This window comes from Pseudophryne corroboree, chromosome 11, assembly GCF_028390025.1.
Source record: "Pseudophryne corroboree isolate aPseCor3 chromosome 11, aPseCor3.hap2, whole genome shotgun sequence".
NCBI classification, from domain to species: domain Eukaryota; kingdom Metazoa; phylum Chordata; class Amphibia; order Anura; family Myobatrachidae; genus Pseudophryne; species Pseudophryne corroboree.
In genome coordinates, this window is record NC_086454.1 from 51,344,786 (window position 1) to 51,358,725 (window position 13,940).

The 13,940-nt window shown below is 44.5% G+C and overlaps 1 protein-coding gene across 1 annotated transcript in view; it reads right to left on the reverse strand.

The window, feature by feature from the left end:
• Positions 1-4,144: 4,144 nt before the first annotated feature.
• LOC134968637 (astacin-like metalloendopeptidase) overlaps positions 4,145-13,940 on the reverse strand; it is a 61,594-nt gene continuing 51,798 nt past the window's right edge. The window contains exons 9-12 of the mRNA XM_063944166.1: positions 12,513-12,726; positions 10,279-10,397; positions 6,389-6,611; positions 4,145-4,440 (exon numbers count right to left, since the gene is read on the reverse strand). Coding sequence (XP_063800236.1) covers positions 4,427-4,440; positions 6,389-6,611; positions 10,279-10,397; positions 12,513-12,726 — 570 coding nt within the window. The 3' untranslated portion in view covers positions 4,145-4,426. The remainder of the gene's footprint in view (positions 4,441-6,388; positions 6,612-10,278; positions 10,398-12,512; positions 12,727-13,940) is intronic.

Consider the following 13,940-nt stretch of genomic DNA (forward strand, 5'->3'; position numbering starts at 1 on the left):
ATATGTCTAGACCCCAGAGATTTAAACAAAGCTATTAAACGAGAACATTTCAAACTACCAACCAGAGATGAAATCATGTCGCAATTTGCGGGAGCAAAATGGTTCAGTAAATTGGACGCATCTTCAGGATTCTGGCAAATGAAGCTAGATGAGGCCAGCTCAAAGCTTTGTACATTTAATACACCAGAAGGTCGATACAGATTTCTTCGACTACCATATGGAATATTGTCTGCTCCAGAAGTATATCACAAAAAGATACACATGATTTTTCAACATATTCCAGGTGTTGAAACAATGATGGATGACATTATTGTCTGGGGATCTACAAAGGAAGAACATGATTCTAGATTGAGACAAGTAATGGAACTTGTCAAGAAAGTGAATCTAAAGCTAAACAAGGACAAATGTGAATTTGGCGTGAATACACTTACCTTTATGGGCGACGTGGTCTCGGATCAAGGTGTAAAACCAGACCCAAGGAAAATATCAGCCATAGTGAATATGGAACGTCCTAACAACAAAGACGACGTCAGAAGATTCCTAGGAATGATTACTTACTTGGGAAAGTTTATTTCTCAACTCTCTGAATGAACAGCCTCTCTTAGATGGTTGTTGGACAAAGATAACGAGTGGATGTGGTCACATGAACAAGAAGAAAGTTGGCAAAACTTGAAACAGATCATTACAGAGCAACCAGTGCTAAAATTCTTTGATCCTGCGAAAAGAATAAGAATTTCAGCAGATGCTTCACAATTTGGCCTAGGCTCAGTGCTGTTACAAGAACATGAGGATACATGGCAACCAGTAATCTATACATCAAGAGCACTGACAAGTGCTGAAACAAGGTATGCTCAGATAGAAAAAGAACTTCTAGCGATCACATATGCATGTGAGCGATTTCATCAGTTTGTGTATGGTCAAACATTTACAGTGGAAACTGACCACAAGCCATTGGTAGCTATCATGACTAAATCATTACATGACTGTCCCATGAGAATTCAACGAATGCTTATCAGACTACAGAAATATGATGTACACTTGCTGTACTGTCCCGGCAAATACATGTACATTGCTGATACACTTTCTCGTGCTGTGGACAAAAGTGAAGGTTCCAAAAGTCTGATGGATGAAGAGATAGAAGCCTATGTTAATTTGATTGTAGCTTATCTACCAGTGTCTCTTGCAAGACAAGAGCAGATTAGGAAAGAAACTGAGACAGATGACACAATGAAAGTGTTGAAAGATATCATTCTGAAAGGTTGGCCAGAAGAAAAACATGCGTGCCCGCTGTCTATCCATGATTATTGGATGTACCGCAGTGACCTTACAGTTGTCGATGGTATTATTTACAAAGGCAATAGGTTTGTCATACCTGCACGTCTAAGAAAAACTATGCTGTGCAAGATACATGAATGCCACTTAGGAGAAGAAAAATGTAAGCGGAGAGTGCGTGAAGTTATGTAGTGGCCAAGAATGAACCAAGACATAGCACAGACTACAGCTACATGTGAATTATGTCTTACGTATAGACTGAAATAACTAGTCGAGCCACTGAGTCCTCATGCAGTGCCAGAGAGACCGTACCAGAAAGTTGGCGCAGATTTGTTTGATTGTAATGGGAAAACATACATTGTCGTGACTGATTATTACTCTAACTACCCTGAGGTGAAGACACTACATACAACTACTAGTAAAGCAGTAATCAATTGCATGAAGTCAATCTTTGCATGGTGTTCCTATGGAAGTGTTCACTGACAATGGTCCTCAGTTTTCCAGTGCTAAATTTAGACAATTTGCTGATGAGTGGGAATTTGTCCATACTACGTCAAGTCTCCACTATCCACGCTCAAATGGGTTGGTGGAAAGTTCAGTAAAAACTGTAAAGAGTCTCGCGAAAAAAGCTCAAGAAGGTAAAGAAGATTTCTACAAAAGTCTTTTAATCTACCGCAGTACACCTTTACAAAATGGACTTTCTCCTGCACAAATGCTGATGGGAAGGAGGATTAGAGCAAATCTCCCGATACATGATGAACTGCTTAATACACATAACAGCGTTGGTCAGACTGAGTAAGGAACGTCAACAGGCGAAACAGAAACTGTTCCATGACAGACGAACAAAACGCTTATCTGATCTAAAATCGGGTGACCAAGTCCGTCTCAGAGATCACGAGAAAGGTATTTGGGTGCAGAAAGGTATTGTGCAAGCACAAGTAGCACCAAGATCTTATACTATACGTACAGAGCGTGGAACGGAAGTAAGAAGAAATCGGGTGGATTTAAGATCTCAACCTAACCATAATGAAGACAACATGACTGAAGAATACCCTTCATCTGACATGTATGATGATCCTGATAATGGTGAACAAACCACGATTCTAGAAAGGTCCAACATGGTCGATGAAACACAGATTGGGGGATGCTGAGAAGTGGGTGGTCCAGTGTGCAGTGTGCCTAGAGTTGGAGGAAATAAACAGCACAGCAGTGAACTCACATGTCTCTGTGTCCTGATGACTGGATTTACAAACGTATGAACAAAACAGTCTCTATGGCTATAGATGATATATGTTCTCTAATATGGTGGTTTATTCCCTGCTAAGGCACTTTCTCCTTCCCTGCAGTGTGTCCCTTGATAAGGAGGAGGTGTTAGGGGTACCATCACTGTTTATAGTATACAATTTATAAATGTTACATCAATGCTGATTGGTTGCCATGGGCAACTTCTCCACTGGCTCACTTCTCCACTTTTATCACTGCTTAGTACATGTCCCCATCAGTCTCTGAATCTGCATACGAGGTGCTACAATACAGGATCCGCACTTGCTTTATGTGTCAAGTTCCTTTGTACTTCGTATAGACTCTGTCGCACACAGGTACAGCTGCATATCAAAATAATCAGCAGAGTCTCCACTAGTGTCCTAATGCATTTTTGGCAAAAAAGACACCCAACACTAGCAGAGAGTCATGGGTACGTCCTGTCAACTCACTCATGCCAGGAATCTCCCGCTGCAAGGTGTATTGAGGCTAGATGTATGAGGACATAAATAGAACTCCCATCTTAGTAAATTTACCACACTCTTCCACTGATTGTAAGGGTAGTGGGGGGTAATTCTGAGTTGATCGCAGCAGGAATTTTGTTAGCAGTTGGGCAAAACCATGTGCACTGCAGGGGAGGCAGATACATAGTTGCCTACCCTCCCTCATTCTGCAGGAGACTCCCTGAAATAGTAGTAATCTCCCTCACTCCCTGAATGGTCCCTCAATCTCCCTGAAAAAAAAAGAAATCATAGATACATACATTTAAATGGGATCATCAGCGCCATTTCCCTGCATTAGTTATAAGGCACAATGATCCCTATGGCTACATGCATTTTAAAGGTTTCTTGTGGCCACTTACAGTATATGGAACCTCTTGTAAAACACAATACACAAACAAATCCTGCAAAGTATCAGAATCTTTTCTTCAACAAGTAGATCTTACTAACTTTGGGGCTCATTTACATTTGGATGTAAGTCATTTTCATGACACGGCTCTCAGATGTAGCAGTACATACCCGCACTGATAGGTGTTAATTTCACAATCTCCCTGAAATACTTTTTCAAAAGTAGGAAAGTATGGGCAGATATAACATGTGTAGAGAGAGTTAGATTTGGGTGGGTTATTTTGTTTCTGTGCAGGGTAAATACTGGCTGCTTTATTTTTACACTGCAATTTAGATTGCAGATTGAACACACCCCACCCAAATCTAACTCTCTCTGCACATGTTATATCTGCCCCCCCTGCAGTGCACATGGTTTTGCTTAACTGCTAACAAAAATCCTGCTGCGATCAACTTGGAATTACCCCCGTGAAGTACAAGCTGAGAGAATTTCATTCTTTTAGCTAATGCCATAGGTGAGATAGAAGAAGAGCAGAGGATGACTTGCACTTGCCCTTAGCACTCTGACTAATGAGATGTATTAAATGGCCATTGGTATATCAGCCTTGCATCATGCTTTTATCGTTAACATGAGCTATGGTAATACGTAAAAAGTTTTCAAAATAATAGTATAAAAAATTTCCCCAAAATTGTGTCCATCTCGTATCTCAGTTTGCAATATCCACACAAACAGCAATTCAATTGTAGTAAATATTTATTATGGCCATTATAAACGTCTTATAAACATATCACAAGTGTGTTACAAATAACAAGGGACAACAAAATAAACACTATTCTCATATCTCCAATTGATGTATAACAGTGCACTGCAGTCAAATGTACCAGCACTGTTTCGCCTTTGTAAAACTTGAAATAAAAAGCTGTATAATAAATATTTGATGTAATACTGCGGAAGATGCTATAACTCTGGCTACAGAAGGCACGCTGCTGGTTAGTACATATACTCAGGTGTGTCACTAGAAGGTGGATGTATATACCATGCCGTTTCTTCATCCTGTAGACACTGTAGAATGACAGAAAAAAACACAAATTTAGCAGAGTATTTGTAAGGCAGGGAAACTGGAGACAAATGTGTGTCACATAACTGCGCAATCGCAGGATGGAAACATTGTAAGAAGGCTGAAGCATGCGGGCTTCATCAGGAATCCAGGTAGACAGTCGGCGTAACGTAGTAGACCTGGTCAGCACAATCGGGCAGATGTATTAACCTGGAGAAGGCAAAAGTAAGTAATAAACCAGTGATAAGGTGATATACGCACCAGCCAGTCAGCTCCTAACTGTCAATTTGCATATTGGAGCTGATTGGCTGGTGCGTTATCACCTTGCACTTATCACTGGTTTATCACTTCCGTATGCCTTCTCCCGGTTAATAAATCTGCCCCAATGTTTGCATTTACTGGCAGTAAAAGCAGAACATGGCAACGGCAGGCCCACAGGTGGTGCGCCAGACCACTATACAATGTACCATGTTCCCCACAATGCAATTCTATATATAGATGAAGTCTGATGGACGAAACGCGTTGGTTGTACCTCTACTGACTCTCCGTTTTTAAAGATAAGCATCATTCTCTTATCCTAAATATTTTTTTATCAGTATAATATTGTTTTTACTGATTTTATGTGATTCAGGGTTCTAGCTAAATTATATTTTTTTTATATATATATTTTGGTATTATCAAGTTTTTATATTCCATTTTCTATCCCATCTTTATGTTTTAAATTGTATAAATAAATATTTTGTTACTTTTTTTCTAAGCCGTATCCTGCAATATTCTTCATATTTATATCAATATATCAGACACTGTAAGTCGCTGATACCCCTATCCCCCCCTTTTTTTCCACATTCAATTCTAAAGGCAGCTTATCCCTGCCGAGTATTTAGGGGTTAGCTGACACCTCATATTATTAAAAGGAGTGTCTTGAACTTAAGTATTGTACTATATTAATTTATCTGCTCACACACACCTGTGGCGCCATACTCCCACTACCCTATATATATATATATATATATATTGTGTTATACTGGTGGAACTACAGGCCCCAGCAATCCTCCCCTGCTTGCTGGTACTTGGAACCACAAGAACCAGCATGCGGGGCATTAAAAAGCCCGCTGGTACCACTAGTAATAAAAATATTACAATAAAGACATGACTCGCACACCTTAGAAAGTACAGCTTCAATGAAACATACTTGCATACTCACATACATACACTCACATATACTTACCTACCACCCCCCGTAGTGTAGTGTGATCGGTCCCCTTCTCCAGAAGAAATCTATAGTGGGAACCAGCAGTCTGCGGTAAGCTATAAGGTTAATTGAGGTCAATCTTGTGCTTGTGCTTGACCTCAATTAACCTTGGGCTTATGCCCTGGACCTTCGGTGCCTGGAAGGGGTGGAACCCTTTATTGGAAATATGGTGGACCTCTACATCTATTTCCCCCCTGTATTTTGGAACTACTGTAGGACCTGTCAAAGAGCCTGGTGCTGGTTGTTAACATACAGGGAAACCCTACTTATTCCCCCCCCCCCTCCCCCCGTATTTATGCAACCAGGACCGGCTCAAAGAGCCTGGGGCTGGTTATGCTTCAGGGGAGGGACTGGGTATCTTTTTTTTTTTAAGTATTTGGTAATGTTTTAACTTTTGGTAATGTAGTAGGTGCGCGTTGTAAACTCACATCCTATTACATTGCCCGAGTTGTATTTGTGCAATGGCAAAACATCTGGATGTGAGTTTTGCCATTGTGATTTTTGGGATTGCAGGGAACATGCGAGTTTGCATGATCCCGCACCCCATTACATTTGCGAGATCGGCAAAATGTGCGAGTTTAGCGCTAAACTCCCCTTTTTTTCTAAATCACATCCCACTACGTGTGACCCATAATGTGAATTTGCAGCAGAACAGTAGATCACGTCTTGCCGCTGAATACGAAAGCACCTTATAAACATACCAAAGGAATACTTCGCCTGGAAGCCATGCTTGTTGACTTTGAGGTTGCTGGAGAAATGGAGTACCATCATTTGTCCGCTGGACTTTAACTTCAGTCCGGATATTTTACCACAATAAGTGCCGAGGACGGGCGCAGTAACACCACCGCCATCTAAAATCGCCAAGTAGTCAGTGGAGCACGATGGCGATGACTCAACGTTAAACACTGGAAAGGTCAGGGACACCTGGAAAAGCAGAGGATTAATCTGAGATGTCTGAGGTCACTTCACGCTTCATAATCACATTATATTTCCATGCGAACACGTTATCACATAAATCATTAACACATGAGGCTGTGAGTCGCAGTCTCTACATTATTATACTTTGCTGGAATTGTGTGTGTTGTATGTAGACGTCCAAGTGATGTCACTTCTCTGTGGTGAATAAACTACAAACACAGAAGATGAGAGCGCTGTACAGGAATCCATCACAAAGATTTCACCCCACAGCCCTGCTCCCAGCGATGTACAAGTCCCAATACACAAAGGCACTCACTGGAAAGAGAGAGTGTAGAGATCAAGGAGGGAGGGTTGGCACCACTGATAAATTCTGCGGCACTAGAGTGCAGGAGAAAGCATTACACCAGAGTGTGGCAGGAGCTGCAGCACTAAAACGTACAAAGGAGGAGCTGCAGCGCTAATAGAGTGTAGGAAGGAGGAGCTGCAGTGCTAGAGTGTAGGAAGGAGGAGCTGCAGCGCTAGAGTGTAGGAAGGAGGAGTTGCAGCGCTAGAGTGTAGGAAGGAGGAGCTGCAGCGCTAGAGTGTAGGAAGGAGGAGCTGCAGCACTAAAACGTACAAAGGAGGAGCTGCAGCGCTACTAGAGTGTAGGAAGGAGGAGCTGCAGTGCTAGAGTGTAGGAAGGAGGAGCTGCAGCGCTAGAGTGTAGGAAGGAGGAGCTGCAGCGCTAGAGTGTAGGAAGGAGGAGCTGCAGCGCTAGAGTGTAGGAAGGAGGAGCTGCAGCGCTAGGGTGTAGGAAGGAGGAGCTGCAGAGCTAGAGTGTAGGAAGGAGGAGCTGCAGCGCTAGAGTGTACAGGAATCCAGCACAAAGATTTCACCCTACATGCTCCCAGCAATGTACAAGTCCCAGTACAAAACACCGTGCACATAAGATAGAAAGCAGCTGAGATCTGGCATGGTCATCCTGACTGTTACAGACACTCACTGGAAAGATAGGGTGTGGAGATTGAGTTGGGAGGATTGGCACCACTGATAAATGCTGTGGCACTAGAGTGCAGGAGAAAGCATTACACCAGAGTGTGGCAGGAGCTGCAGCACTAAAACGTACAAAGGAGGAGCTGCAGCGCTAATAGAGTGTAGGAAGGAGGAGCTGCAGTGCTAGAGTGTAGGAAGGAGGAGCTGCAGCGCTAGAGTGTAGGAAGGAGGAGTTGCAGCGCTAGAGTGTAGGAAGGAGGAGCTGCAGCGCTAGAGTGTAGGAAGGAGGAGCTGCAGCACTAAAACGTACAAAGGAGGAGCTGCAGCGCTACTAGAGTGTAGGAAGGAGGAGCTGCAGTGCTAGAGTGTAGGAAGGAGGAGCTGCAGCGCTAGAGTGTAGGAAGGAGGAGCTGCAGCGCTAGAGTGTAGGAAGGAGGAGCTGCAGCGCTAGAGTGTAGGAAGGAGGAGCTGCAGCGCTAGGGTGTAGGAAGGAGGAGCTGCAGAGCTAGAGTGTAGGAAGGAGGAGCTGCAGCGCTAGAGTGTACAGGAATCCAGCACAAAGATTTCACCCTACATGCTCCCAGCAATGTACAAGTCCCAGTACAAAACACAGTGCACATAAGATAGAAAGCAGCTGAGATCTGGCATGGTCATCCTGACTGTTACAGACACTCACTGGAAAGAGAGGGTGTGGAGATTGAGTTGGGAGGGTTGGCACCACTGATAAATGCTGTGGCACTAGAGTGCAGGAGAAAGCATTACACCAGAGTGTGGCAGGAGCTGCAGCACTAAAACGTACAAAGGAGGAGCTGCAGCGCTACTAGAGTGTAGGAAGGAGGAGCTGCAGCGCTAGAGTGTAGGAAGGAGGAGCTGCAGCGCTAGAGTGTAGGAAGGAGGAGCTGCAGCACTAGAGTGTAGGAAGGAGGAGCTGCAGCGCAAGAGTGCAGGAAGGAGGAGTTGCAGCGCTAGAGTGTAGGAAGGAGGAGCTGCAGCGCTAGAGTGTAGGAAGGAGGAGCGGCAGAGCTAGAGTGTAGGAAGGAGGAGCTGCAGCGCTAGAGTGCAGGAAGGAGGAGCTGCAGAGCTAGAGTGTAGGAAGGAGGAGCTGCAGCACTAGAGTACAGGAGGAAGCATTACAACAGAGAGTGGGAGGAGCTGCCTGTAGCACTAGAGTGTAGGAAGAAGCATTACACCGGAGCGTGGGAGGAGCTGCCTGTAGCACTAGAGCAGAGGTTCTCAAACTCGGTCCTCGGGGGCCCACACAGTGCATGTTTTGCAGGTAACCCAGCAGGTGCACAGGTGTATTAATTACTCACTGACACATTTTAAAAGGTCCACAGGTGAAGCTAATTATTTCACTTGCGATTCTGTGAGGAGACCTGCAAAACATGCACTGTGTGTGCCCCCGAGGACCGAGTTTGAGAACCTCTGCACTAGAGTGTAGGAAGAAGCATTACACCGGAGAGTAGGAGGAGCTGCCTGTAGCACTAGAGCAGAGGTTCTCAAACTCGGTCCTCGGGGGCCCACACAGTGCATGTTTTGCAGGTAACCCAGCAGGTGCACAGGTGTATTAATTACTCACTGACACATTTTAAAAGGTCCACAGGTGGAGCTAATTATTTCACTTGCGATTCTGTGAGGAGACCTGCAAAACATGCACTGTGTGTGCCCCCGAGGACCGAGTTTGAGAACCTCTGCACTAGAGTGTAGGAAGAAGCATTACACCGGAGAGTGGGAGGAGCTGCCTGTAGCACTAGAGCAGAGGTTCTCAAGCTCGGTCCTCGGGGGCACACACAGTGCATGTTTTGCAGGTCTCACAGAATCGCAAGTGAAATAATTAGCTCCACCTGTGGACCTTTTAAAATGTGTCAGTGAGTAATTAATACACCTGTGCACCTGCTGGGTTACCTGCAAAACATGCACTGTGTGTGCCCCCGAGGACCAAGTTTGAGAACCTCTGCACTAGAGTGTAGGAAGAAGCATTACACCGGAGAGTGGGAGGAGCTGCCTGTAGCACTAGAGTGTAGGAAGAAGCATTACACCGGAGAGTGGAAGGAGTTGCATGTAGCACTAGAGCACAGGTTCTCAAACTCGGTCCTCAGGACCCCACACAGTGCATGTTTTGCAAGTCTCCTCATAGAATCCCAAGTGAAATAATTAGCACCACCTGTTAACCTTTTAAAATGTGTCTGTAAGTAATTAATACACCTGTGCTCCTGCTGGGTTACCTGCAAAACATGCACTGTGTGGGGTCCTGAGGACAGAGTTTGAGAACCTGTGCACTAGAGCACAGGTTCTCAAACTCGGCCCTCAGGACCGCACACGGTGCATGTTTTGCAGGTCTCCTCACAGAATCGCAAGTGAAATAATTAGCTCCACCTGTGGACCTTTTAAAATGTGTCAGTGAGTAATTAATACACCTGTGCACTTGCTGGGTTACCTGCAAAACATGCACTGTGTGGGGTCCTGAGGACCGAGTTTGAGAACCCCTGCACTAGAGTGTAGGAAGAAGCATTACACCGGAGTGTGGGAGGAGATGTAATTGTCTCTCCATCACCCGTAGTTGCGTGCGCTCAGCCTCAGAGCGTGCCCTTTGAAATAACATGCAGGATATCTCAGAAAAGCCGACTTGTGTTCATCTCTGCAGTAATTCCTTATTCTAAAAAGTTTTTGGGAGCAAAATAACAGTTCTACAGTTACTCACCGAATATCCAGGGGGCGCTATGATGATCCATGTGCCATTAACATTGTTGGGGTAAAAGCTGGGGTATTTAGGGGAGACCACGGTCCCATTATCTTTGGTCAGAGTGGCACCGAACAATACTGTAGATTCAAAAACATTTATTAATATGTATGTCATCACCTATCATGACTTCAAACATTAAAAATGTCCAGGTTATACAATATTCATTTATATTTGCAGATGCGAGTCACCTTGCTTACTGCGATATTATCTTTCAAAAGAAAGTCCTAATAATGTTACCACCATTTACGTATTATACAATAATACAGGGTTTCCCAAACTTGGTCAACATGCACTGTAACTGTCCAGGTTATAAGGAAATCTCTGCTTGTGCACAGATGGTATAATTAGACTGAGTGAGCTACTAATTAAGTCACCTATGCGCAATCATGGATATCCTTTAAACCTGGACTGTTAGGGTGTCCCAAGGACTAAATTTGAGAACTAAGGCAATAATCTGTTCAGTGACACGGTTTCTGTGATATTGCAGTACCTCCTCGTAACCTGCAGGTGTCAGGTTTGTTACTAGTGACAGAGTAGTGTCGCTGCCTGCTACAATAATTTCCTAGCAGTTAAATCTGTGACATCTACAAGTCATGGAAGCGTGGTAATGAAACAATATATACAATATTTACATTTAGCATACCCTTTCAAACGAATAACATTCCATTTGTCTTTATGCAATTTAATGTAATACGATGCATAGATGCTGGCTTTGAGAAACTCTCCCCTGGAAGATTTTGGAGTGGGAGGTCCCTGGCGTAACTGCAGTGGGCGTGGTTCTACACTGGGAGGTGTGGCCGTGAAGATGTGGTTTCACATCCCTGCTGCAGATACTTCACTGCACACATGGACAGCATGTGGGAGGGTTGTCTACTCTGGTATTCAGGGGCAGATGTATTAACCTGGAGAAGGCATAAGGAAGTGATAAACCAGTGATATGTGCAAGGTGATAAACACACCAGCCAATCAGCTCCAATATGTAAATTAACGGTTAGGATCTATTTGGCTGGTGCCTTTATCACCTTGCACATATCACTGGTTTATCACTTCCTTATGCCTTCTCCAGGTTAATACATCTGCCCCTCAGTCTCTAGGTCGACAGTAAGTAGATCGACAGGGTTTCTAGGTTGACAGGGCCTCTAGGTCGACATGAGTTTTTCACATTCTTTTCTTTTTTCGAACTTTTTCATACTTTACGATCCACGTGGACCACGAATGGGAACGGTAACCTTTCCCGAAGCATGGCGAGCGAAGCGAGCCATGCGAGGGGACACGGTGCACTAATTGGGGTTCCCGGACACTGTACAGCTAAAACGTCTCAAAAAAACATTAAAAAACCCATGTCGACCCTTTGACCTGTCGACCTAGAATCCGTGTCGACCTAGTTAATGATGACCAATAGTGGTCAACCTAGACACTGTCGACCTAAGTGTGGTCGACCTTCCATACCACGCCCGTCTACTCTACCGGATGCTGGAAGAGTTAATTGGAATTCTAGAGTCTCTGGAACATTTTGGTTGGTATGCTTGAATAAAAGTGCAGCCAAAACGGCTTTGATGCAACCTACCCATAGGGAGAGTAGACTATGGGGGTCAGTCCGAGTTGATCGCTTGCTGCCGATTTGCGCAGCGATCAGTTAAAAAAACGGCAAAACTGCACATGCATATACACCGCAATGTGCACGCGCATCGTACGGGTACAAACAGCATCGTTGCTGTGCAATGCTTCTAGCGAAGAATCCATTTGCACAACCAATCGCAAGGAGATTGACAGGAAGAGGACGTTTATGGGTGTCAACTGACCGTTTTCTGGGAGTGGTTGGGAAAACGCAGGCGTGTCCAGGCGTTTGCAGGGCGGGTGTCTGACGTCAATTCCGGGACCTGACAGGCTGAAGTGATCGCAAGGGCTGAGTAAGTTCTGACCTACTCAGAAACTGCACAAAACTTTTTCGTACCGTTCAGCTGCACATGAGATCGCACACTTGCAAAGCTAAAATACATTCCCCCGTGGGCGGCGACTATGTGTTTGCACGGTTGCAAAAAGTAGCTAGCGAGCAATCAACTCGGAATAAGGGCCTATGTTCCTGCTACAGAAGATATTGTGTGTCAATAGCAATGCCTGCTTGCATGGGCCATATTCGGTTCTATATCTCCATATTATTATATGTACAGTGTAAATGACAGAAAATTTACCTGCTCTAAAAGATGCGTCAAACGTGCTGGTTGTGGAATTATCACGTCTATATTCCACCAAAATAAATTTACCAGAGGACATTAAAAGTGGAAAAGACGTCCCAGGACTGAACCTCGCTAAAAGAGGGCTTTCAGTATTCACTCCGTCATACACATTGATTGCAGCAGAACACGTGCCGGACAAACAATTAAATGATTCAACTTGAAGAAGGACCTGCAAAATAAAAAGTCTTTATCATTATATGTCTGTACACGGAGTACATAGTCAGATTACCGCTTGTACATTCTAGTATATGTGTATATATATATATATATATATATATATATATATATATATATATATAATGACCATTGCTGCTCTTATGAGTCAAGGTGGAAGCCTTGTCTCCTGTGGCTCAGTCGTGAAACTCATCTGTGTCCCTTTATCCCACCCCTAAAACTCCACTCACCCAAGGGTATATTTACTAAGGAATGGGTTTTTGGAAGTGAAAATGTTGCCCATACAGTATCATTTATCTAGAACCTTCTAGAAGAGAATAGCTAGAATGTGAATAATTGCTATGGGCAACATCTCTACTTGTAAAAACCCACACTTTAGTAAATATACCCCCCCTCCCCCATTCTCTAAGGAGAGAGAACTGCAGGAAGTCGCAAGTTACCTAGACACTTTGCTGCAATTATTTTAAAGGAACACCATTGGCTGACTATGTGGGTGTGGTAGGGGCAGGAGAGGGCAGGGCTGTATTCACGGTTGTCTATCACTCTGTTCCTTAAAAAAAAAGTGCATGCCTTATATTGCGGTTTCTGGAGTGAAATCTGCACACTACAACAATCCAGAAGTGGCTTACAATATTTATTACATAAAACATGTTTTTTTTTTAAATTGTACAATACTGCTCAGTTTAGCTTCTTTTATCCTAGAAATTGTGTCTTCTGCCGCTGTGCAACTAGAAGGTGCAAATTATTCCCATTAATGTATAGAACGAGGCTCAATCTACACCAGCTCTTAACTAGCTCGCAAATCAACTCTACTTGCGGAGTAAAACTGGCTGCGCATGTTAGGTGCCGCGGTCCGCGGCGCCGCTCGGTCTTCTTCCGAGCGACGCTCACGGCCGCCGCACCTCCCTCCCTGCCCGCCCGGTGCCTAGCAACGCCAGGACGCCGTGCGTACTGTAGCCGCCGGGTCCCTGGCAACGCTAGGACGCCGGGCGTCCACAGCCGCTGGGTCCATGGCAACGGGGACGCCATTGGCGGACCGCGTTCCCCGTTGCCAGATAAGATTTATTAGTTGTTCGTGCAGCAGGGCAGCTGCACGGCAACTGGTAATTAGGGTCTGGGGGCTGGTCTTGCTGGCCCTCCTGTCATTGGCCAGCAGGGCCTTTTTATGGGAGCCAGCACACTGCAGCCTCGCCGGTGATAGCTTCCTGT